We start from the raw sequence: 25,402 nt of genomic DNA on the forward strand, positions 1-25,402 counted from the left end.
CCACCTCGGTGACTTCAGCCTGGGTGATGAAAGAGTCCAACCCCGAGTTCTCAGCCTCTGTCTCCACCAGGGAATGCGTGATGGCAGGATTGAGGAGATCCTCGAAGTACTCCTTCCACCACCCGATAATGTCCCCAGTCGAGGTCAGCAGCCTCCCACCCCCACTGTAAACAGTGTTGGCGAAGCACTGCTTCCCCCTCCACCAGATGTTGATCAGTGGACAGGTCAGCCCCTCTCTTCACCCGAGTGTCCAAAACATGCGGCCGAAGGTCTGACGACATGACAACTAAGTCGATCATCAACCTCATGCCTAGGGTGTCCTGTTGCCAAGTGCACTGATGGACACCCTTATGCTTGAACATGGTGTTCATTATGGACAATCTGTGACTAGCACAGAAGTCCAATAACGAAACAACACTCGGATTCAGATCGGGGAGGCCATTCCTCCCGATCACGCCTCTCCGGGTGTCACTGTTGCTTCCCACGTGGGCATTGAAGTCCTCCAGCAGAATAATGGAGTCCCCGGGAGGGGCACTATCGAGCACCCCCAACAGGGACTCCAAGAAGGCCGGGTAGTCCGCACTACCGCTCGGCCCGTAGGCTGAAACAACAGTCAGAGACCTGTCCCCAACCCTAAGGCGCAGGGATGCGACCCTCTCATCCACTGAGGTAAACCCCAACACAAGACGGCAGAGCTGGGGGGCATCAAGCAAACCCACCCCAGCCCGCCGCCTCTCCCTGTGGGCCACTCCAGAGTAGAAGACAGTCCAGATTCTCTCGAGGAGATGGGTTCCAGAGCCTACGCTGTGCGTGGAGGTGAGCCCAACTATTTCTAGTTGATATCTCTCAACCTCCCACACAAGCTCAGGCTCCTTCCCCCCCAGCGAGGTGACATTTCATGTCCCTAGAGCCAGCCTAAGCATCTGGGGATCGGGCCGCCGAGGTCTCCACCTTCGTCTGCCGCCCAATCCTCTGTGCACCAGTCCCTCATGGTTGCCCCTGCAGGTGGTGGGCCCACTGGTGGATGGCCTCGCGTCTCTCATTCGGGCTTGACCCGGCCGGGTCCCACGAGGAGCAACCCAGCCACTAGGCGCTCTTTGAAGAGTCCCGACCTCAGGCCTGGCTCCAGGGTGGGACCCCGGCTCCGCCGTACCAGGCGACATCACGTGCCTCGATGTAACTGTCCTCATGAGGGTGTCTTCAACATTGCATGGCGGGTGGGGACAGTGCCTCTGGACTGGCAGACTGGGGTGGTGGTCCCCCTTCATAAGTAGGATGACAGGAGGGTGTTTTCCAACTACAGGGGAATCACAGTCCTCGGCCTCCCTGGTAAGGCCTACACCAGGGTGTTGGAGAGGAGAGTCCGGCCAATAGTCTAACCTCGGCTTCAGGAGGAGCAGTGTGATTTTCGTCCCGGCCGTGGAACACTGGACCAGCTCTATACCCTCTACAGGGAGTTTGCCCAACCAGTCCACATGTCTTTTGTGGACCTGGAGAAGGCATTTGACTGTGTCCCTCGTGGTGCCCTGTGGGGGGTGCTCCAGGAGTATGGAATCGGAGGCCCTTTATTAGGGGCCATCCGGTGTCTGTACATGCGGAGCATGAGTTTGGTCTGCATTGCCGGCACTAAGTCGGACCTGTTCCCGGTGCATGTTGGACTCCGCCAGGGCTGTCCTTTGTCACCGGTCCTGTTCATAACATTTATGGACAGGATTTCTAGGCGCAGCCAAGGGCCAGGTGGGGTCTGGTTTGGGGACCATTGGATTTCGTCTCTTCTTTTTGCAGATGACGTGGTCCTGCCGGCCCCCTCTAGCCAAGATCTACAGCAGTGGCATGCAAAGACATTTTGGGGGGCAGGTTCTCAAGTGGAAAAAAAGGACACCTTGTGCGGCACATGGAACTGTCGATTGCCTTTGTAGTGTGAGATTTATTACAGGCACAACATGAACATAATTTATATGTATTACTAAGCAAACTGTCCTGTGGGTTGAAGGGAAATGACCACCCAGGAAAAAAAACTCAAAACAAGAATGCATTTGACAAAATTCTTAAGATTAATAAGGCAACAAAATTATCATTGGCTGATTTAAAGTTAGATTACTGATTGACAACCTGAACTTCCTGAGTCAAATTTGAAACTTACGTTATCCTTCTTTTTTTTTTTGTCTTTTTACACACTGAGCACAGCGTGTTTGTCTTGACTATATCATTTTGTACTTTTATCACAAAATGTCTTCTGCACCAAATAACCTTATGTTGTAGCAAAGCAGGTTACACTGCCAAATTTACCAAGTAGGTCACACTAAATGAGTTATCTTCAGTAACCAGTGACCATTCTACACCATAAATCAAATATACCCAGAACATGAGTTATAAAATCTTTATTGTCAAAATGAAACCAACATCAGAGAATATGATCATAAGAAAAATCATCTATACTTCTGCATGTAGCCAGCGTGATATATGACAGAAATTATTCTTAGAGAATAAAAATTAATCAGATTACAAGTCCTGAGAATTGATAAGATGTCTGCTATTTAGAAAATAAAATATTCTAATCACATCATCATTTTTACACACACAGAAGTAGAAAATACAACTTAGCCTACATGCCCCACATTTACTGAACTTTATTAAAGGTATTTTAGTTGTGTATGAATTGTAATGTTAACCAGCTCATTTGGCTGCATTTGCAATAAAAAAAAAACATGAGTCTAACAGAAGTCATCATGGACCATAATAGCAGATGTAATACCGACATCTATGAGATAGATTTGAATTTATTTATTTATTCTAATTTAATCTAAGAGTTAAATTGTAGACATTCTCCTGGCGCCTGGTGGCGGCCATAGAAGACATAGCGGGTAAAGGTATGCCATTGATTGGCCTGTTCTGTTTAGATAAAATGGTAGCAGGTGAAGTTTTAACTTTTTCATCTGAAGTTTAGGAAGTAAGTATATTTGTTTTATTTGTCTCCTGGCTGGTTAGCCAGCCTGTCGGCAGGTCTGGGCTCTATCTGACGGCGGAGGGGAGGAGAGAAGAGGTAAGCTGGACCAGCGCAGGTCCAACTCTCCGCTCTGCACATAGCCCGTCTCCGCTGAGATACACACGAGGCGGGACACGTATGTGTGTTGGCGAAGGGGGGGTGGGGGGGTGGGGATTTCAAAACATGGGGCACTGGTATTATAGGCCTTTAAATTCAGAAATTTTACCTTGGGCCCCACACTATACAGTGTGTAAGAAAAAGATTTCAGGAGGGCACTTTTTTCTCGAAAGGATAAAAGGGCAGGTGCTCTAGCACCACCTAGCGTTTATCTGTGCACGTCCCTGATCTACAGCATGCGCTGGGGCGGTTCGCAGCCGAGTGTGAAGCGGCTGGGATGAAGATAAGCTCCTCCAAGTCCGAAGTCATGGATCTCGACTGGAAAAGAGTGGCTTGTCCTCTTCAGGTTGGAGGGGAGTTCCTGCCTCAAGTGGAGGAGTTCAAGTATCTCGGCGTCTTGTTCACAAGTGAGGGAAGAATGGAGCGGGAGATTGACAGACGGATCCGTGTGGCTGACGCAGAGGGGGTGCTGTGCTGGTCCGTTGTGGTGAAGAGTGAGCTGAGCCGAAAAGCGAAGCTCTCGATTTAATGGTTGGTCTACCCTCACCTATGGCCATGAACTTTGGGTCATGACCGAAAGAACGAGATCCCGGAAACAAGCAGTGGCCGAGCATTCCCTTAGAGATAGGGGGAGGAGCTCGCCCATGCGGTAGGGGCTCGGAGTAGAGCCGCTGCTCCTCCACATCGAGGGGAGCCAGTTGAGGTGGCTCGGGCAACTATACCGGATGCCTCCTGGACGCCTTCCTCGGGAGGTGTTCCAGGAACGTCCTAGCAGGAGGAGGCCCAGGGGACGGCCCAGGACACGCTGGAGGGACTATGTCTCTCGGCTGGCCTAGGAACACCTTGGGCTCCCCCGGAGGAGCTGGAGGAGGTGTCTGGGGAGAGGGACGTCAGGGTGTTTCTGCTGAGTCTGCTGCCCCCGCGACCCGGTCCCGGATAAGCGGAAGACAACGAGAGACGAGACGAGACAAGACGAGAGTGTTTAAAAAGGGTTGAATACAAATAGACACCATGCTTTTCAGATTAGTACTTGGAAAACAATTCAAAATCTCCTATCATTTTCATTCCACTTTACCATTACACAATACATTGTGTTGATCTATCACATAAAATTCCAATAAAATATACAGGTCCTTCTCAAAATATTAGCATATTGTGATGAAGTTCATTATTTTCCATAATGTCATGATGAAAATTTAACATTCATATATTTTAGATTCATTGCACACTAACTGAAATATTTCAGGTCGTTTATTGTCTTAATACGGATGATTTTGGCATACAGCTCATGAAAACCCAAAATTCCTATCTCACAAAATTAGCATATTTCATCCGACCAATAAAAGAAAAGTGTTTTTAATACAAAAAACGTCAACCTTCAAATAATCATGTACAGTTATGCACTCAATACTTGGTCGGGAATCCTTTTACAGAAATGACTGCTTCAATGCGGCGTGGCATGGAGGCAATCAGCCTGTGGCACTGCTGAGATCTTGTGGAGGCCCAGGATGCTTCGATAGCGGCCTTTAGCTCATCCAGAGTGTTGGGTCTTGAGTCTCTCAACGTTCTCTTCACAATATCCCACAGATTCTCTATGGGGTTCAGGTCAGGAGAGTTGGCAGGCCAATTGAGCACAGTGATACCATGGTCAGTAAACCATTTACCAGTGGTTTTGGCACTGTGAGCAGGTGCCAGGTCGTGCTGAAAAATGAAATCTTCATCTCCATAAAGCTTTTCAGCAGATGGAAGCATGAAGTGCTCCAAAATCTCCTGATAGCTAGCTGCATTGACCCTGCCTTTGATAAAACACAGTGGACCAACACCAGCAGCTGACACGGCACCTCAGACCATCACTGACTGTGGGTACTTGAAACTGGACTTCTGGCATTTTGGCATTTCCTTCTCCCCAGTCTTCCTCCAGACTCTGGCACCTTGATTTCTGAATGACATGCAGAATTTGCTTTCATCCGAAAACAGTACTTTGGACCACTGAGCAACAGTCCAGTGCTGCTTCTCTGTAGCCCAGGTCAGGCGCTTCTGCCGTTGTTTCTGGTTCAAAAGTGGCTTGACCTGGGGAATGCGGCACCTGTAGCCCATTTCCTGCACACGCCTGTGCACGGTGGCTCTGGATGTTTCTACTCCAGACTCAGTCCACTGCTTCCGCAGGTCCCCCAAGGTCTGGAATTGGCCCTTCTCCACAATCTTCCTCAGGGTCCGGTCACCTCTTCTCGTTGTGCAGCGTTTTCTGCCACACTTTTTCCTTCCCACAAACTTCCCACTGAGGTGCCTTGATATAGCACTCTGGGAACAGCCTATTCGTTCAGAAATTTCTTTCTGTGTCTTACCCTCTTGCTTGAGGGTGTCAATAGTGGCCTTCTGGACAACAGTCAGGTCGGCAGTCTTACCAATGATTGGGGTTTTGAGTGATGAACCAGGCTGGGAGTTTTAAAATCCTCAAGAATCTTTTGCAGGTGTTTAGAGTTAACTCGTTGATTCAGATGATTAGGTTCATAGCTCGTTTAGAGACCCTTTTAATTATATGCTAATTTTGTGAGATAGGAATTTTGGGTTTTCATGAGCTGTATGCCAAAATCATCCGTATTAAGACAATAAAAGACCTGAAATATTTCAGTTAGTGTGCAATGAATCTAAAATATATGAATGTTAAATTTTCATCATGACATTATGGAAAATAATGAACTTTATCACAATATGCTAATATTTTGAGAAGGACCTGTAGCTGATGGGGAAGCATTAGCGGACTACCTAGCCCGTGTTGAAAAGATAGTGGCTGCGTTAAACAGAGCTAAAGAGACCCTTTGTGATGCACTTCTGACAGCGATGGTACTAAAAGGACTCACGGAAGATTACAACCCATTTTCTGTACATGTCACTCAGACAAAGGACATGTTGACCTTCAATGAGTTCAAGGTAAGGCTGAAAAGTTTTGAAAGCACCTTGCGCTACCGCAGAAGGCCCTGAACAGATGAAATAATGACCGCTAATTTCAGAGCATCCAGGCCTAAGTTTAAAGAGAAGGAGAAGACATACAGTGCCTTGCGAAAGTACTTGGCCCCCTTGAACTTTCAACCTCTTGCCACATTTCAGGCTTCAAACATAAAGATATAAAATTCAAATTTTTTGTGAAGAATCAACAAGTGGGACACAATTGTGAAGTGGAATGAAATTTATTGGATGTGTCAAACATTTTTAACAAAATAAAAAACTGAAAAGTGGGGCGTGCAATATTATTCGGCCCTTTTACTTTCAGTGCAGCAAACTCACTCCAGAAGTTCAGTGAGGATCTCTGAATGATCCAATGTTGTCCCAAATGACTGATGATAATAAATAGAATCCACCTGTGTGTAATTAAGTCTCCGTATAAATGCACCTGCTCTGTGATAGTCTCAGGGTTCTGTTCAAAGCGCAGAGAGCATCATGAAGACCAAGGAACACACCAGGCAGGTCCGAGATACTGTTGTGGAGAAGTTTAAAGCCGGATTTGGATACAAAAAGATTTCTCAAGCTTCAAACATCCCAAGGAGCACTGTGCAAGCAATCATATTGAAATGGAAGGAGTATCAGACCACTGCAAATCTACCAAGACCCGGCCGTCCCTCTAATCTTTCATCTTGAACAAGGAGAAGACTGATCAGAGATGCAGCCAAGAGGCCCATGATCACTCTGGATGAACTGCAGAGATCTACAGCTGAGGTGGGAGAGTCTGTTCATAGGACAACAATCAGTCGTACACTGTACAAATCTGGCCTTTATGGAAGAGTGGCAAGAAGAAAGCCATTTCTCAAAGATATCCATAAAAAGTCTCGTTTAATGTTTGCCACAAGCCACCTGGGAGACACACCAAACATGTGGAAGAAGGTGCTCTGGTCAGATGAAACCAAAATCAAACTGTTTGGCCACAATGCAAAACGATATGTTTGGCGTAAAAGCAACACAGCTCATCACCCTGAACACACCATCCCCACTGTCAAACGTGGTGGTGGCAGCATCATGGTTTGGGCCTGCTTTTCGTCAGCAGGGACAGGGAAGATGGTCAAAATTGATGGGAAGATGGATGGGGCCAAATACAGGACCATTCTGGAAGAAAACCTGTTGGAGTCTGCAAGAGACCTGAGACTGGGACAGAGATAGATTTATCTTCCAACAAGACAATGATCCAAAACATAAAGCCAAATCTACAATGGAATGGTTCACAAATAAACGTATCCAGGTGTTGGAATGGCCGAGTCAAAGTCCAGACCTGAATCCAATTGAGAATCTGTTTTAAAGAGCTGAAGACTGCTGTTCATGAATGCTCTCCATCCAACCTCACTGAGCTCGAGCTGTTTTGCAAGGACGAATGGGGAAGAATTTCAGTCTCTCGATGTGCAAAACAGATAGAGACAAACCCCAAGTGACTTGCAGCTGTAATTGCAGCAAAGGGAGGCGCTACAAAGTATTAATGCAAGGGGGCCGAATAATATTGCACGCCCCACTTTTCAGTTTTTTATTTTGTTAAAAAAGTTTGACACATCCAATAAATTTCATTCCACTTCACAATTGTGTCCCACTTGTTGATTCTTCGCAAAAAATTAGAATTTTATATCTTTATGTTTGAAGCCTGAAATGTGGCAAGAGGTTGACCAGTTCAAGGGGGCCGAGTACTTTCGCAAGGCACTGTATTTTGGTGGAGAATGCTTTATTTGTGAGAAAACGGGACATAAAGCAAAATATTGCAGAAACAAAGACAAGAAAACTCAGCGGAGCGTGACTAGCACACAAAATGGAAACAAGGTGGCCACCATTACAGACACTGGACAACGAAGCTTTTGTGTTAAAGAGAGGCATAAATCCCCAAATGAAGAAGAAACGTTTGTGCTCCGGGTGAGTTAATGGCAACCCCACGGCACACAGCAGCATGGTCTACAAGTGGACAGCAGTGCCTCTGCCCACATCATTACCAACAAGGATGCGTTCATCAGATTTGACAAGACATTCCAGCCCAAGAACATGTGATGCAGCTGTCGGATGGGACACGGATTACAGGCAGTGTCCTGAGGAAAGGGGACGCGCAGATTGAGTTGACCAACGGCAACGGGAAAGCGGTGAGTGTCAAGTTCATGGACGCTCTCCTGATTCCAGGATACCCACAGAACATCCTATCTGTGGATGCAGCAGTTTCAAAAGGTGCAAGGTTCAACTTCGAGGAGAATAACAATAAAATGGTTCTTCCTGACAGCACAACGTGTAAAATGAAGGTAAAGGACAGACTGTACTATTTGGACAATGTCACACAGAAAGATGTAAGCAGTGAGGATTCCTGCAATGTATCGTTGGATCTTAAAACATGGCATGAGATAATAGGTCATTGCAACTATGATGATGTTGTAAAACTTGAAAAAGTTCTGTGTAGACATAACCAATGTGAAATTTGTCTAGAGGGTAAATTTTCTCAAAGCAGGAACAGACAAAGCGATGTGAGGGCCAAGGAGCCATTAGAGCAAGTACGCACAGACCTGTGTGGACGTATTGCACCACAGTCATTTGAAGAGTACAAATATGCTATCACTTTCACAGATGATTTTTCTGGTGCCATTTATGTGTGACATCATGTGTCCTTAGGAACAAAAACAAAGCAGTTGAGGCAGCTAAGCAGTTCTTGGCATACACAGCACCTTAAGGTAAAGTAAAACGTCTGAGATCAGATAATGGGACAGAGTTTGTGTCAGAGGAGTATCAGTCATTGTTGAGGGACAAGGCTATAAAGCATGAGAGGTCAGCGGCCTATTCTCCCCATCAAAATGGGACTGCAGAGAGGAATTGGCGCACACTCTTTGAAATGGCCCTATGTATGCTGATTGAGTCAGGTTTACCCAAGAATCTGTGGCCTCACGCAGCCAGGACAGCTGCAGTTATAAGAAATAGGTGTTACTGTATGAGAACAGGGGAAACCCCCCATTTCCTTTTCACTGAAAATAGGCCAGATATGTCCAAAATTAATAAGTTTGGGTCTGAATGTATGGTGCATGAGCAAAACAAGGGAAGAGTCTGTACCCCCAAGAGTGAATAATGAGAGACCTGCTGCAGGAGAGCCAACAAGTGTAAAGAGTTACCAATATATGACAAATATAATATGATTCCACAACACATCGCTCTCAATCTGTTTTCAGGATGGTGGCTGGAAAGGCTGAACCCGCAATGCCTGGCAGACTCTATGTGCATCCGGACTCCCCTGCAACAGGAGCTCATTGGATGCGGCAACTGGTGTCATTTCAGAAGCTAAAACTAACAAATAATCACCTGGACCCATTTGGACATGTGAGTACCTATCAGAGGACATTAAAAATGATCTATATCACTCAGCTTAGTGAGTTCTGAAAGAACCAGATGGCAGCTCAAGACCAGAAGGCATGCAGGTCAAAAACAAATGTATAATTTATTGACAACCCAAAGGAATACACCTAAATGGCTTCAAGGCAATGGGTGGAATCTAAGTCTAGCATAAATCCATGCAGTATCCCAAGCTGTGTAGAGCACGAGCCAGGACAGAATCTAAATCAACTATGTGACAATGAACAAACAAACTGGGTGGTACATGTACTGATGCAGGTGATAACTATCATATCGGTCAGTTACTAAAAGCAAGAGAAGAAATGTAACTGAATGTACAAAGGAAAAATGAGAGTTGGAAGTAAACCAAACCCTCAAGGAGGATGAACACCTAAAATCCCAGAAGGTTTCAAATAAGTGAGCATTTAGAAAACAATAAAAACTACGGAACATGACACAGATATTATAGTTTTTGCCTCTAAATATCATGCTGAAAAAATGCATAACAATGTCACACATTCCAGGACCGGCACAAGCAAATAGGTGAAGAAAAAGTTAAAGCAACAGGAACGACAGAAATGAGTAGCTGTGCTCCCGTTAATCTAAAATACATCTGCTGATGGTTACCACACACGCACACACACACATGCAAACAGTTTGAAAATCTATGACATTGTTCCAGAAATAAAAAACTACTTGAGTCCATTCTGAAATCTAAATTAATGACTACAAAGAAAACCAGTAGAAGGCAGAGTCCTATTTAAAATGTACTTACAGCTATCTGCACAAACCTGTCTGTTAATAAAAAAGTTTAAAAGTACAAAATCAAGCCTTTTTTAGGTCAGGTTGTTTTAAGATAAAGAAAACCAAATGATCATCCAAGGCAGTTTTTTTATTTCAAGTTTTAATGTCAGAATACACTTCTAACAGCCCAGTGTGTATACTATACAGACTAATATTGCCAGATTGATAGATACATGAGCAGCAACATGATGGAGGGGTTTTTCATAAGCTGAGCTCTGAGTGATGGAATGGAAAGAGTGAATGAGGGCTAGGGGACAAAGAATGGAGCAATGTAGAGGAGACTGCTAGAGGAGGTGAAGAGTGTGACTGTGGCAGCTCTCCCCAGGGGAACTCTGGGATAGCTTGTCTGAAGCCATCCCATCAATGGGCGGGCTCATTAGGTTCATAACCTCTCAGATCAGTGGTGGAGCCTGTTGTCACATTGAGTTGAGTTCCTGGGCAGTGATAAGGGCGACTAATGAGGACAGAACAAGTTAGAGGCCAAGCAGGGGCCAGATGACGTCTGGACCATGAGGTGTGTAGAAAAGTGTTGCCTTTCAAGGTGGAGCAGGACTCTCCTATCACTGCCAATTATGTTAATGAAAGAATGTATGACAGCAATTCTAATCTTCCTCTCCAGCAGTTTTGTGAACAGTAAAATGACAACTCTAAAGTACAGATTAGCAAAGACATGTTTACATGTATAGAATCTTTGAGGTGTCGCGAAGTTCTATCATTGTGTTACAGATATTCAAAAGGTCAAATACATCTAAAAATGTTTCTTTATAACATTGTTGATTTTTGCATAAGTATAGTACAACCATAACGGTATACCCAAATTCAATGTTACTGTCACGAAGTGGTTGTGGATCGGACCAAAGTGCAGACAAGAGCTCGGCAGGATCATCTTTGTAATTCAAAGATTTATTTACAAAGTCAAAAAACGTAGCAAAATCACTGCAGGTTTCCCAAGGCAAGACGTGGCAAATAAACAAAACATAATCATGGACGAGAACGAGGTATGACGAACACAAGGAACCAGCAACAAACAATGACACAAAACCAACTTATATACTGAGGGATAACAAAGGACAGGTAATCAGAGAAAACAGGGAACAGGTGTGACAAGGAGGCAGAAGGAACAGGTGAAACAAATACAAAGACTGAGGATGGACAAAGTAACTAATAAACAATAAACAGAAACACAGAGCAAGCAAACCTATAGACAAAGATAAATAATCAAATGGGGAATAAGAAAACTAGAATAATCATGACTAAACAGAGAAAACTAGAGGGAACATAGGAACAACAATAACACCCTGAGAACAAACTAAGAACCCATAAAGAAAACCTGAAAACAAACCTAACCACACTGACTGAATTAACTGGAAAGGAAACAGAAAATAAACTAGTAAACAAGAAGAGTGCAAAGGAACAAATAATAAAACACAATTAAACACAAAGATACTAAAGAGAAATTAAACTAGAGAATCCAGGGAAGACCAAGAACTATAATAATTACAATAATAATAAGAATAATAATAATAATAAACCATACCAAGTAATAAGAAAACAACCATAAAATAACTTAAGAAGTAAACACTAGGAGGCGGAAGAGGGAGAAAAGAAAACATGATACAAAAACCAAAATAGAAACATCTAAGCAAAATAAACCATCACAAGAAACCATAAAACAAAGTCCAAAATGTCACTCCGTGACAGTTACCCAACATTTTGCTGAAGAATTGCATCATACAAAAAGAAAAGGACATACAATAAAACTAAAAAATATATACCCAGAAACATGAAAATAAACAGAAACAAAATATATACAATCACAATAACAAATGTCTAACCTTCCCAGATATAAATTTGGATTCACATTTTTATACAGCCAGGCATGTAATAAATAAATATTATGCCTCCACAGGTTTGCAGTAACAAATTATAATTGGTCATCTTCAGAATCTTCTATTAAATTAAAATTATCCACAAAGTATTTGAATGGTCACCACACTTCTTCAAACATGGACAACTTTCCCTTTTTAAAGCATGTAATCCTTTCCAGGGGAAACATTGTGTTTCATCCAGTGCACCAACTTGGACCTATGATTTTTTTATTCCAAAATATCACAAGTGTTCTTTTAGCTTGTAACAGATATATTTTTCATTATTTGCCAACCTTTTGTAAATTGGTACTTTCTGTATAATCCTATTATAAAAAGCACAAGATTTTTTGGAATATCGTTTGAGATAATTGTCTCTACAGATCTCTTAACCTCGTCCCAGAAAAGTCCCACTTCAGGGCATTGCCACATACGATGGAACAATGTTCCTTTAGCATTGGTACACTTAGAACATATGTCAGGTACATTTCGATTATATCTATGCAATTTTTCTGGTGTCACATTCATTCCCATGAGCCATATACTAAAGGAGCCTAAATCTAGTATTGACAAGTTGCTTATGTGCTTTTGTACATGCTAATTCCCGATCCTCTCTCCTCTCGTCATTCCACACCCTCTACTCAGTATCAGAATTGTCAGCTGAGTTGGACAATAACAAGCCATATGGTTCTGATATAGCACCTTTGCCCATACTATTTTACAGACAGTTTTTTCCAAAACAGTTTTTTGTGGTTTAGTTAGACTATGCTGGTTAGTTCTGATAAAATGTCTAAGTTGAAGGTATTTAAAAAGATACTTTTTGTTTATGTTGTACTGGCATGTTATTTCCTCAAAATACATTAGAGTATCTGAGTTCGGCTGAAAATGTGTTTTGATTATATCTTAGTCGCTAGGCTGCGAGGGCATATCTAACTTGATTTTACTGTGTCTTACAGTAGTCATATCTATAAATGATATTTATAGCACATGAATTTCAGATAATGTTGGGTTATAAAACAATATCCAAAGCTTTGAACATATCCCAGAGCTCTGTTGAACCCATCATCTGAGTATGGTACAACTGCCAGCCTACCAAGACATGGCCATCCACCTAAAGTCCGCACAAGGAGAGCATTAATGAGAAACAACAAAGATGTTCATGGTAACTCTGGAGCAGCTACGGAGATCTACAGCTCAGGTGGAGAATCTGTGAACAGCTATTAGTCTTGCACTCCACAAATGTAGCCTTTATGGGAGAGTGGTTGAAAGAAAGTCATAAAAAGCCTAGTTTGAAGTTTGCCGCAAACCATGTAGGGGTACAGCAAACGCAGAGGTTTTTGGCCTCCGTGCAAAATACTATTTTTGGTAGAAAGCTATACACTCCACATCAACTTGAACATACCATCCCCACTGTAAAATATGGTGGTGGCAGCATCATGGTGTGGGAATGCTTTTCTTCAGCAGGAACAAGAATCCGGTCATAGTTGACAGGAAGATGGATGGAACAAAATACAGAAGAAAACCTGTTAGAAGCTGCAAAATCCTTGAGACTGAGGTGGAGGTGAAACTGAGAACTAGTTTGTGTTGGTCTGTCTTATAAAATCCCAAAGAAAGATTTTGTGGTTTAAATGTGACTATGTGTGAACAAGTTCAAATGTATGGAGATACATTAGATAGCATCAAGTATTGACTAGCTTGATTCTCATTCTGTCAAATCTTTAACCTGGCTCTGTTGTCTGTTTTGAACAAACAGCTAAGCGTTTTTGAATTGGGGTTCAACTAAGAGCTTATGAGCACTCAACATTTTACATATTGTAATTAAGTAATGCAAAGTATAAAAAAAGATAATATGGCAGTTTAAGTAAACTATTTCAGAGATTTTTTTTACAATGGCTAATTTTTCCACCAGATAGTTGCTGTTGTACATAAAACGTAAAAAAATTATTTTCACATAGAAAGGTTTGGTACTGTGGCCTACCACAGGCTGTGCTGTAAATAACATTAGGCTTTAACATAAATAACCACCTAATGCAAATATGACAACACTTAACAAGCTGTTATTTTTAGATGGTTAAAATGTGTTGATGTTCACAAGTCATTTGTCCAAGACCAAGACTACCTCTCTAACGCATTCTATCTAGTCCTTCTGTAACGTAAATCCACTACTGTCTGTCCTTAGGCCTAATTTAACACATGGACAGAAAAATCTAATGAAGCCTAATAATTTATCCATTAGAAAAATAAAAACAGATTTATGTTTAAAAAAATTTAATAAAAAAGATATTCAGACTTAATCTGGATGGAATTTCTAAATGAATAAAAGTGTTTTTTTGCTTTTGTCATAAGTTGTGTTCATTAAACTGTTCTATATACGCCTTGGAGGGTTTTCTTCTCGCTTTGAGTTGGAGGAATTTCATATTTCATATAGAGCGAACGTTAAATCTGTGAATGAACAGAACAAGAAATTTCTTTGTAATTATATAGCTAGCTTCAGAGAAGTCTTTAGTCCAAGTCACAGAGATTGAGACTCATATTAGATCTCAAATTATTCTCAGCAGAGCCTCGCTTCAAAACATCAGAGATTTCCATTTAACTGCTGTTTGATTTGGGCATTTAGTTTTCTCTTAAGCAGGACTTTATATTCAGTTACACAATAATCATTGTTACTGTTCCAATGCTACTTATGTACTTTTGCTATACAGCAAGTTTTTTAAAGTTTGGCAGTACTTACTTTCTATTTCCATCCACTGCCTGAATTTGTGTTCCATCACAGGCAAAGAGTGGAAACTGTTTTCTCTTTATATTAAGCTAAATTTTTGTCATTCCGTCATATTAACACGGACTTGTAAATTACTCTTACTTACATCCCTATAGCCTATAGGCATTATTACAGTCAAATATGGTGACAGGATTAACGGTTTCTTTTGGGAACTTTCAGACTCATCCAAAGCCAATATCCTGGTCAGTCAACAACAATAATTACATCAGCCGGATGAAAGCTAATCTTTTTCTTTAGCCTGTCATTAACGGTCAAGGAGTTTCAGTGTCACTCAAGGACAGCAGAGCAGATAAAGGACACTACTGAACTTATTTCAGTCTCCACCCTGCCTCAGCAACAGGAGAAATGGGAATGGAGCCGTTCAGTGTTCGACTCGAGCCAAGCAGCCCACACCCTCTTCAACCTTTGCCTCTTTTTGGAAGCCCCCTTGAGGAGAATGCTTCTCAGGAGAGTGTCTGGCAAGTGGAGAGGGGGAGCGGAGCTTGATGTTTATTATGGCTGACAGGGCTGGACCAGTGATGACCCTGCACTACTGCTGCAAATGCCTGACTGGGCACAGCGCTGAGCTGCGATGAGCAGAGTGATGTTAGTGAGCTGACCTGCAGCCACCTAACAACCTAAACGTGTGCATGCTCAACACGTCACTTACTACACATGTATCAGAGTTCCCATCAAGTCAGATGAAATATGCAAGGATGGTGATCACTTTTCTCAATGATTCCCACAGGGTTCACTGTGAAAGGCTCTGATTCAAAGGAAAATGTAGGAGGAAGTGTTTGGTTTTCTGTCTATTGGTGGAATAGATGTGATCCAGCAGTGCTAAAATTCATCTGTTCTGTATCAAAGCTGGATTACAATGTTGTGCAACAATATGCTTGGTTTGGCTATTAGCAACTATTAATAGTTATAATTCAAAGTTAACAGTTTGTCTATGAATTATAGATTCATCTATTAAATTTCCAATCAGACTAATAAATCAGAACCCCGCTGTTGGGCAACAGTGATTGGTTTAACTGTTGGCAACTATTAACAATTATAATGAACAGAATCACTGATAAAGCTAAAACATATCATTTTTGGTCAGATTAACACATCAGGGCACCACCTGATCAGGAATCATTAGGCAAACAACTTTCAGCCTGTCTGGTACTGTCCTGTGAATTCCAGCCCAATATGACGAGGTGTTATAGAACAATAGAGCAAAAAAGAGATCCAAGCTCTGGCATTCAGTTAACAGCAAGCCCCGCACACATATACAGAATAAACACACAACAGTTTCTCTCCAAAATATAGGAATTTATTTATAAAATAATCTAACTAAAAGTTAAAATATTTCAGCTCTTTAACTAGACTAGAAACACTCAACTAAAACTACTAAGCAAAAAAGAACATGAAAATCTAATGACCTATAAAAACACAACAGAGAAATGAACCATAACCATTAAAATGAGGCATTGATATCACTGCTCAGTGCAAATATTTATGTTTAAGAACCACGGTTTGTCTTAAGCAATTTGAAACTAGGTCAAATTAGGTAGGCTTACACTTTCCTCCTCTCAGGACAGTAGAAGGAGGAGGCCGCTTCACTCTACGTGATCAGTGGCACCGTCTCTTCTAAGGGAATCTTTGGCTCAGATTCATTTTGTGCAGAACATCAGAAAAAAAGGTTTAAGACAGCTTATCTTAATTACCACTGTGATATGAAGGCTGGATGCAAATACAGAAGATCATAATTAATTTTTGGCTGGTCTACAATCAATGGAAACACAGAAATCAAATCATATTCAACTGTGGATCCACGTTTCGAAGAAGTAGTCCACTTCTGCCAGGTCAGGACATTTCTTGGGCACAAATTAGTATTTTGTGCGCATGCTATGTATGGTTTTTTTCCCCATGTCAGTTCCCGGTGGTTAGTAAATACTTCTTCCTGGGCTATACTTAAGGTAGGTTAATGTGGTGCATTCTGGGATTCAGAGTTTTATCAGTCTCTCAGTCCATGTTTCATCCCATGGCTGTGGCACAAAAACAGTAATGTAAACCAAGGTCATAGGCACTTATTGCACTACCATGGGATTTTTATGGCCAAATTTCAGTCTCAGACAGGTATTATGTTTACTGTGCTGTAAACATTCTGAAGGTTATTGTGTTTGCAAAAATACATTTGGTGAGGTTAAAACAGAAATATTAATAAATAAATGTTTATTTTTCATTCATTTAAATTATTCTAAGCTTGTACTCTATAATCAGTGTTACATCAGCAAATTATTTATTTAATTAATCACTTCATATATATTATTTGTATAATACATTTCAAGCCAAATGCAACTCAAAATGTCTCGAAGAACAAAACACAAAGGATAATTTAAAGTATAAAACCTGGGTATATAAAAAACCTTTTAAAGTTAACAAATAAAAAGGCAGTAAGAAAGACTTAAAGGGTACATACTAAATAAAAGGTTTCAAGACTAAAAGCAGAGACGGTGTCAGAATCACAGAATTTCCACACAGAAAACTGGGTGTCCCACAGGAGAGAAGCCTAAAAGTTAAAGGCTCTGTCTCCTAATCTGGACTTGTAAATCCAGGGAGTAGTATGTTTCTCTGGTAATGCAGACATGATGACTGCAGAGTGATATGAAATGATGGCATTGTTGGCCTTCTACTGTATGTGATAAGTAAGATTTTGAATGCAATTCAAAGCCAATATAGGGAGGCTAACTAAGTAGAATTGCTTTCTCTTTTTAGAGAACCAGACAGTACATTGGTTGCAGCTTTTTGAATCAGCTGTCCGATTTTAGGGAAGTAACAAGGCGCCTGACATGCACAATGCAAGAAAGTAATGTAGCTCATCAATCAATGATCATCAATCAATCAAACAGGAAATGTGTTATAACGAGAAAACAAAAATTTGTTACACATATGCAGTCTTATTGTGCACACAATGCATCCATGTTGTAATGGCAGACGTCTTAAAGTCAAACAAAAAACTAAAAAGGGGACTGTTTAAGATTCATACTATGTTACCACCAACTTGTATTTTACTAAGATTTTGTGATATATTAAAAGCATATAATGTGAGGTGGAAGGAATATAATGCTTGGTTTTCAACATTATTAACAAATAAAATCTAAGAAGTGTGGGGTGCATTTCTGTTAAGCCACTCTGAGTCAATTATTTGTACAACCACATTTTGCTGCAATTGCAGCTGCCAGTACTTGGGAAGTTTAATGCTGCAGAGCTATACTCTTGTCATAATGGTTTGAAAATTGACTCAACGCTGCATTTTGTACACAACATGAAGGCTTGAAAGGTTTATTGATAACTATGTACAAGTTGATTGTTCTTCTGGGATATCGGCAGGGTTCTGGTTAGGGACTGAGGAGGAGAGGTAAGTGGTTATAGTTTAAAGCCGGAAATGTAGAATTAGGATGCACTAATGTAGTGGATGGATTCTTACTGTTTTCGGTGATGGAGGAGGTCCAGGAGGAGGTGAGGATACGCACAGACCTAAGGTGGGCAGATAGAGGTGAATGGCAACTTGGTAATGTTTTCCTGTGTTTACTTCTAGAGGTGGTGTTTGAGGAACAGGGAATGTTGGAGATTGGGCAGGCAGGTAAGTGAATGTTAAGTTGTTGCAGTGATCAGAAAACAGGTGACATCAGAAGGGCAGCCAGAGGAGGATTTTTCCACCAATCAACGGAACGAGGAAGCAGAGAACTGGAACACAGGAACTGAGCAGGAATGCAGTACAGGTTCTTGTGAAAAGGAGAACAGCATGAATTAGAGTCAGAACTCAGAAAATGAAAGAGCACTGGAGAAGGTTGGGCTGATTACCACGCATGGGAGCAAAACAACCTGGCATATGCCTCAAAGGATCTGCTCCTCCTGATCTTAATGAGCTGCAGCTGCAAGAGAACACCTGCTTGACACACCCTGCAAGGGAAGACGTAAGGAAAGATACACATACACACACCAGCCTGCAAACAGTTCTGTAGATATGACAGCACCCCTCCATCAACGTCTGACTCCTGGTGAACCACCAGAGGTAGAAGGGAAAAAACTCTCAAAGTGAGAAAGATCCAAAATAAATGAGCGAGAAAACCAGGAATAATCTTCGAGACCATAAACCTACCAGTCCACAAAATATTGATATCCACAACCTCAGCACCAGGAATCAACAATGTGTGGAACAGACAAACAGGATGCCTATCAATGACCCGGGCAGAGGGGATTCAGCTGGAGGGCACAAGAGACTGGAAAGCCCAGGTTTGACTTAAAACACAGAAATGTGAGGTGAAATAAAAAGGTGTTTAAGACAGACTATTTGTATAGACCTAAAAATCTGGGTGACAGCTTTCTGGAACAGAAATTTAAGGGGAAATCCTAGGCTGATAAACTTACTTTTTGCCCAGGTGAGTAAGTAGGAGCAGTTGTGTTTTCTGTTACCAATTTTATTTTATTCAGTTCTTTTTTTTTTTTTCCATTTTCAGCTGTGGTTCGTTGTAATTGTTTTTTGGTCTGGTTCCATATGCGACAGCAACAGTGAAGGTGAGTGCTGACAGAAGATATAATGATGGAATCAGGAAATGAGGTGGGAGGCAAGGATGGCTGGTAACCAATGCAAGCTTAGAAAGGGAACAAACCAGAGACTGCAGAGTATGTAAATTATGTGCATATTCAATCCAGGTCAAATGTTGGCGCCACAATGTGGGATTGTTAGCACAAACACATCTTAGTGTGTTTTTCACTTCCTGACGTAAATCTTCACACTGTCCATCAATTTGCAGGTGAAAACCTGAAGAGAGTTGGGATTTGGCTCCAAGGGCTGAGCAGAAGTCTTATCTTGAGCTATAAACTGGGATCCTCAGTCTGAAAACATGGTTAATCAGAAACTTGACCATTTCAGCAGCAAGATAATTTGAGGAGAACAATCAGATGACAAGCTTTGGAAAAACAATCAATGATGGTAAGAATGACAGTTTTATTTTTGGAGGGTGGGAGATTGAGAGCAACATGGGACCATGGGCAACTAGGAATAGAAAGAGGTTGAAGGATATTCAGAAGAACGTCCATGGTCAGCTTAATGGCAAGAAGCTCTTGATCCCAAATGGCGTGATTCCCTTCTGCTGGGGGGGAACATTTCAAAGAGAAAACACAAGGATGGAGCTTACCATCAGAGGGCAAACTTTGGGAGAGGACTACGCCAACCATGGTGTCCAACGCATTCCACCTTCAGGATGGACTGAGATGATGGGTCTGGATGTATGAGGATGGGAGCTGCAAAGAATCTTTTCTTAAGTTCTGAGAAGGCGTTACCAGCTTTGATGGACTAGGAAAAAGACTGAAGTCTCTTATGAAGCATTGATTAAAATTAGCTAACCCTAGAAACCATTAGAGTTGTTTTCCAGTGCTAGGAGTGGGACAATCCTAAATTGCTTCTATCTTTTCTGGGTCAGCCTTTGCCTGCCCACCCTCAAAAATGTAACCCAGGAAGTTTATGGATTTAACATTGAATTCGCACTGCCATCACAAAGAGATTGTTTTCAATGAGTCTTTGAAGAACTTGTCTCACATGGGATCAGTGTTCTTTCATATTTTTAGAGAAGCTAAAAATGGCTCTTTTACAGAGGTCTAGCAGGTTTTTAGCTTAAGTCCACAAAATATCAGTGACACTGACTTGTGTACCTGACTAATGTGGATTTATTTATACTGATGTTGAAGCCAATAAAAACTAAGACATAATGGTATCAAAAAAGACTAAGCATCTAATTTATTTTTATCATTCATTCAATTCAGCTGTTTGATCTGTTATTGAGGCAAACACTAGTACCATTCCTGATGAAGACCCCTCGCTTGGTGTTATGAACAACAGTACGGTCAATAAAGGAACCTGGATAAAAAAAATGTTGGAGTCAGTCACATAGATATGGTCCCACTTTTGTGCTAACCTGTACCATAATCAGTCCTCCTGTGGAACAGCTGGAACCAATACAGGAACACGGTTATATTTAGAAATGAAAGTCAGCAGGTATAGAGAATAGCTTAAGTTTAACTTGAACATATTTTGAATTCTACCAAAATCTGTTTCTTTTAGTTGATCTCTGCGTGAGTTTTTTACAGGACACAACTACTGCTGCTGATTTTCCAAGCGGATGTTACTTTACAGAAACAACAATGGTTAGATTCTCTGAAAACACAGATAACTCCAACATAATAAATACTTTGTCATGCTGTACTTCACAACAGGTTGTCACTATCAGTGTCAATAAATAATGTTGTTTGTGTATGTGTTTGAGTTATTTACCACTGTTTGAAAACTGTTGAAGAAAATTAAACAACAACCCATAAAAATGTCATAAATTTATGTTCTACTCCTCCGTGGCTTGAGTTAAATGATTACATTCTCTTCTTTTTCCTAGATCATCCTTAACTCCATGCATAAATACCAGCCCAGGGTTCACATTGTCAAAGCTGATGAAAACAATGCCTTTGGATCGAAGAACACTGCCTACTGTACTCATGTCTTCCACGAGACGGCCTTCATCTCAGTAACATCCTATCAGAATCATAAGGTATACTAACCTCACACTGTGTTTATGAAAAATATGTGGTTACACTCCATGACTATTTATTCTTCACAGTGTCAACAGACAAATCTTATATGTCTAAGCTTACAGAATAGAGTAAAACAATGGTGAATAAATTTGCTTAGAAAAGCCCAGAAAACATCACTTAGTTACACACACTTTAAAACTAACATTTATTTTTAATGATTGATAACAAAAAGAAAAGCACATGCAGAGAGTCTCAATAAGGGGTCATTCAATCTGAGAGAAGACTTTTTGTTTGTTGCCTAACTAAGCATTTTACACTCAAAAGTTGGAAGTCGACTCTGTGAAACAGGCCCTGTGGACACCTAATGAAGAACAAACGTTTGTTTTAGCATGACCTATCAGATTGCAAGCAGTGTCAATAAGGAAATATGAGATTTAGAAATAAACTCTTTTGAAGATGGAGTTGTATAATCACTATTACTTCATGAACTGGGAGCCACAGGAATGATGGAACCATTTTTTACTGTTTTTCTGTCTTGCTGTCTAACACTGCTATCATTTAACTTCAGAGTAGTTAATGACAGAAGGAGGGAGGAGATAATGAGTGTCAAAGAAAACATGAAGTACAACTATTTTGGGAGCTTCGGCTATATTCAAAGATTTTATTAGCTGCTAGTTACCTTGGTATTTAGTTACTTCATTCATATGCAGTGTAAATAATAATAAATAATACTTTACTTTGCTGAAACAGATTTGTATTCCAGACAAATGTTAGTTAGAGCTGGGCATTAACAAAAGTTGACTTCTGTCATATTAAACCAATCAAAAACAGCCTTATAATTGTGATAGTAGCTCATATGAACAATGTTATAAACATTGATGTGGCAGAACAGCAAAGTCAGTTTTCTGACTACTGGGGAAAAACTGGCATTCCAGCATTTTCATTGGAAATTGTGATGATCATGTGAACACAGCCATTTTTTAAATGGAGAAAAAATATATCTATGACTCAGCAACATTCTTCTCAGCAGTATAGATAGGATGTGTGGCAGGCATTTCCTCTATATTAGAGGAAATGCCTGCCACAGATCAGCCAGCTATTAGGGCGAGCCTTGTTTCACAAATATCATGCAGGCTGTCCTGTTTCATTCAGTGCTTTAAATACAAGAACATTCTCGTGTGCCATCCCCAACATGTTACTATCTGCATCATACTCTTCTGATCCAAATATTTCTTAGATTTGATGGAGGATCTTTCAGTAGCCCTGCTCGGTTCATACCTGTAGACTTTGCTGCTTTGTACTATATCACAATGTCACACTCGTTCCTTACTCCTGTCTTACCTTCACAGTTTAAGGTCTTTAAAGGTCTATAGCTAGTTGGATAAGAGACAAATCAGGAGTTCAACATGGTTACCTCCACATATCCTTTATCAAATTGCTGTCAGAGCTCCTGTTCAACACAGCAAATTTGATTGGTTGATAACAGCTATAATTGTTTACATATTTACTGATTTAACCTAAAGAGTTGACTATATGTTTTAGATCACCCAGCTGAAGATAGAAAACAACCCATTTGCTAAAGGTTTCCGAGGCAGCGAAGAAGGAGATCTGCGCACTTCAAGACTAGAGGGGTATATTTACGCAGAAAGCAACCAGTGAAACAATGCTGATCCCATAAACCGTTTAGCATGCTACAACTTACTCCATACCCTAACATCCTGTATACATTTTAGTTCTATAAGACATCTTTGGATACAAGTACATACCTTACTCTAAAAAAGTAGACTTTTCAGTGAATAGCAGATAAACAGAATCTGATTCTGTTCTTTTACTGTTCCTTGTGCACAGGAAAGATTATTCAGTCATTTCAAAGACCATGGTTCGTCAGAGGATCATCTCCTCACACAGTCACCTTGCAGGGAAGCTCCGGGCTGGAGTTTTAACAGGCCATGCTCAAGTCCTGTCTTCTTATCCATATGACACAGGAGTTCCTTTGTCTGACTTAGAATCCCAGGATTCTCTCTCCAACCATTTCCCTCAGAGCAGAGATCCTAGTATAGTTTATCACTGCTTCAAACACAGAGGTACGTTTTTTGTTTTTTTTTGTTATAAGGAAATAATAGAAAATCATACACAGTATGACGCAATCCACATGGCCATTGTTTTGCAGATAACAGCCGACACTTGGAGCTTGGATGCAAGCAATCATATCTGGAGTCATCATCGGTGATGTCAGAGGAGCATTTCTTCCGTTCAGCTCCCTCTTACGAATCACCTTTACTCTCTCGCCCATACTGTGCTGAAGGGATCACTTCCAGAGAAGCTTGTATGTACGGCGGGAGGGAGGCCCAGTCCGGATCAGGGGCAGCAGACAAAGATGACCGAACCAGCTCTCCTTCAGTTAACTGCAACATGTGGGCCACAATGCAGCCATATTCCCGTTACAGCATGGATGGCGTCCCATACCAGCCATTCACTCATTTCCCAAACTCCACATCCGTCCATCCTGTGCTACCACAGCCTGCCTCTTCAATGTTATCCCGACCACAGGCTGACCTGGGGGTCTACAACTCAACTATGGTCCAGAGGAGTCTGCCTGTCATACCACAGTCATCCTCCTCTTCATCAGGCTCTCCAGTTCTCAATGGTTCCAGAGATACAATAAGTCATTCACCTCTGTACCACAAAAAGCCAGGCTCCCCGCTCCAGCCTCTAAAAGAGTATTCAGCCTGTTCTACACAAGGAATGATACCCATCCGAGATTCATCCTATCAGTACCAAGTGGGGCTGAGTAGTGCAGGAAGTCACTGGACAGACAGCTAATGTGTAAATAATTCAACTTTGTCCAACCTACAAGTCTGACGTCAAAAGAGGTTTCTAAAACCCCAGTGAGGCTGTGGATCCAGAATAATAACCAGCAGTCATGGTCTCTGTTAAACTGCTCTACACATCTGTGAACTCTTACTGAATTGTTGATCCATACAGCTTGTATGTCCCGGACAGCCAGGGCCTACATCTCCATGTATGCTGGTACAAATCAGATGTGCCAAAGGCTGGGATTCGAATGCAAATTGTGAGAGTGAGTGACACAAAGCTTACAGACAGACAGTGTGTTGTCACACCTACCCAGGTAGCGTCAATAAGCAGGAAGATGAAGAAAGAATAAAAAGGGATAATTATAAATAACTACTATCAATTACTATCAATACTTTATTTGTTGCATTTTAATGCCACAATATCCCTCTCATAGAATGCTATGTTACATGCTGCTGTTGTAATTTTATACCATTTCCCAGACTGGAGGGAATTTATTATTCAGAAACTCCTTAACTCTGTCCAATGTTTGATGCACTGACAAGACTAGTGCAATGACACGTGGATACTGTTAGTGACACTATAATAGGTGACTCACTAAAGTAAAGGATTCCCAGGTATTCCCAGTGTGATTATATATTTGCAGTACTGACAAAGAAAAATAAAAAAATGCATGAATGAAAGAATAGTGGCTTTGATTTCAAGTTACAGTGTGGCAAAGATCGACTGTCAATTTGGATTTTGGTAACAAACTTGTTTCCTGTAAGAAACACACAGAATAAATGTGGCATTTAAAAGGGGAAGGGTGACCCTCACTATGAAAACTGAAATGTTGCAAAATGTTGCTGTTTCACAACTGACTGAATGAATCACTGATAGAGATGGAGAGAAAAATCAGCTGGTGACCAGAATTAGCTGATCTTTTTCAGCTTAATCCTCCTTGGCCTTCAGTGACCAGCCGTCTCAAAAGTAAAAACATATTTCCTGATCAGTAAACATACCTTATCTAAGCACAATCACATAATGCTGGCAACACTCTGGTGTGGAAGCTGTTGCTGAGTGAAGAAGACTTATTTTCAGTTTCAGTTGGTGTTTAAAATAAAACCAGAGGAAGTACAGAGATGTAAGAAAATATTTTATGACAAGTTCTAGGTT

At 41.3% G+C, this 25,402-nt stretch overlaps 1 protein-coding gene across 4 annotated transcripts in view; it reads left to right on the forward strand.

Annotated features, from left to right (window-relative positions):
* Positions 1–24,930, forward strand: part of tbx4 (T-box transcription factor 4) — a 42,238-nt gene extending 17,308 nt beyond the window's left edge. For all 4 annotated transcript variants that reach the window (XM_047391226.1, XM_047391227.1, XM_047391224.1 and 1 more), the window contains 5 exons: positions 9,274–9,421; positions 21,298–21,450; positions 22,976–23,064; positions 23,282–23,517; positions 23,604–24,930. In XM_047391226.1, the coding sequence (XP_047247182.1) occupies positions 9,274–9,421; positions 21,298–21,450; positions 22,976–23,064; positions 23,282–23,517; positions 23,604–24,256 (1,279 nt within the window). In that variant the 3' untranslated portion in view covers positions 24,257–24,930. The remainder of the gene's footprint in view (positions 1–9,273; positions 9,422–21,297; positions 21,451–22,975; positions 23,065–23,281; positions 23,518–23,603) is intronic.
* The last annotated feature ends 472 nt before the right edge of the window (positions 24,931–25,402 follow it).

This window comes from Girardinichthys multiradiatus, chromosome 18 (genome assembly GCF_021462225.1).
Source record: "Girardinichthys multiradiatus isolate DD_20200921_A chromosome 18, DD_fGirMul_XY1, whole genome shotgun sequence".
Taxonomy (NCBI): Eukaryota; Metazoa; Chordata; class Actinopteri; order Cyprinodontiformes; family Goodeidae; genus Girardinichthys; species Girardinichthys multiradiatus.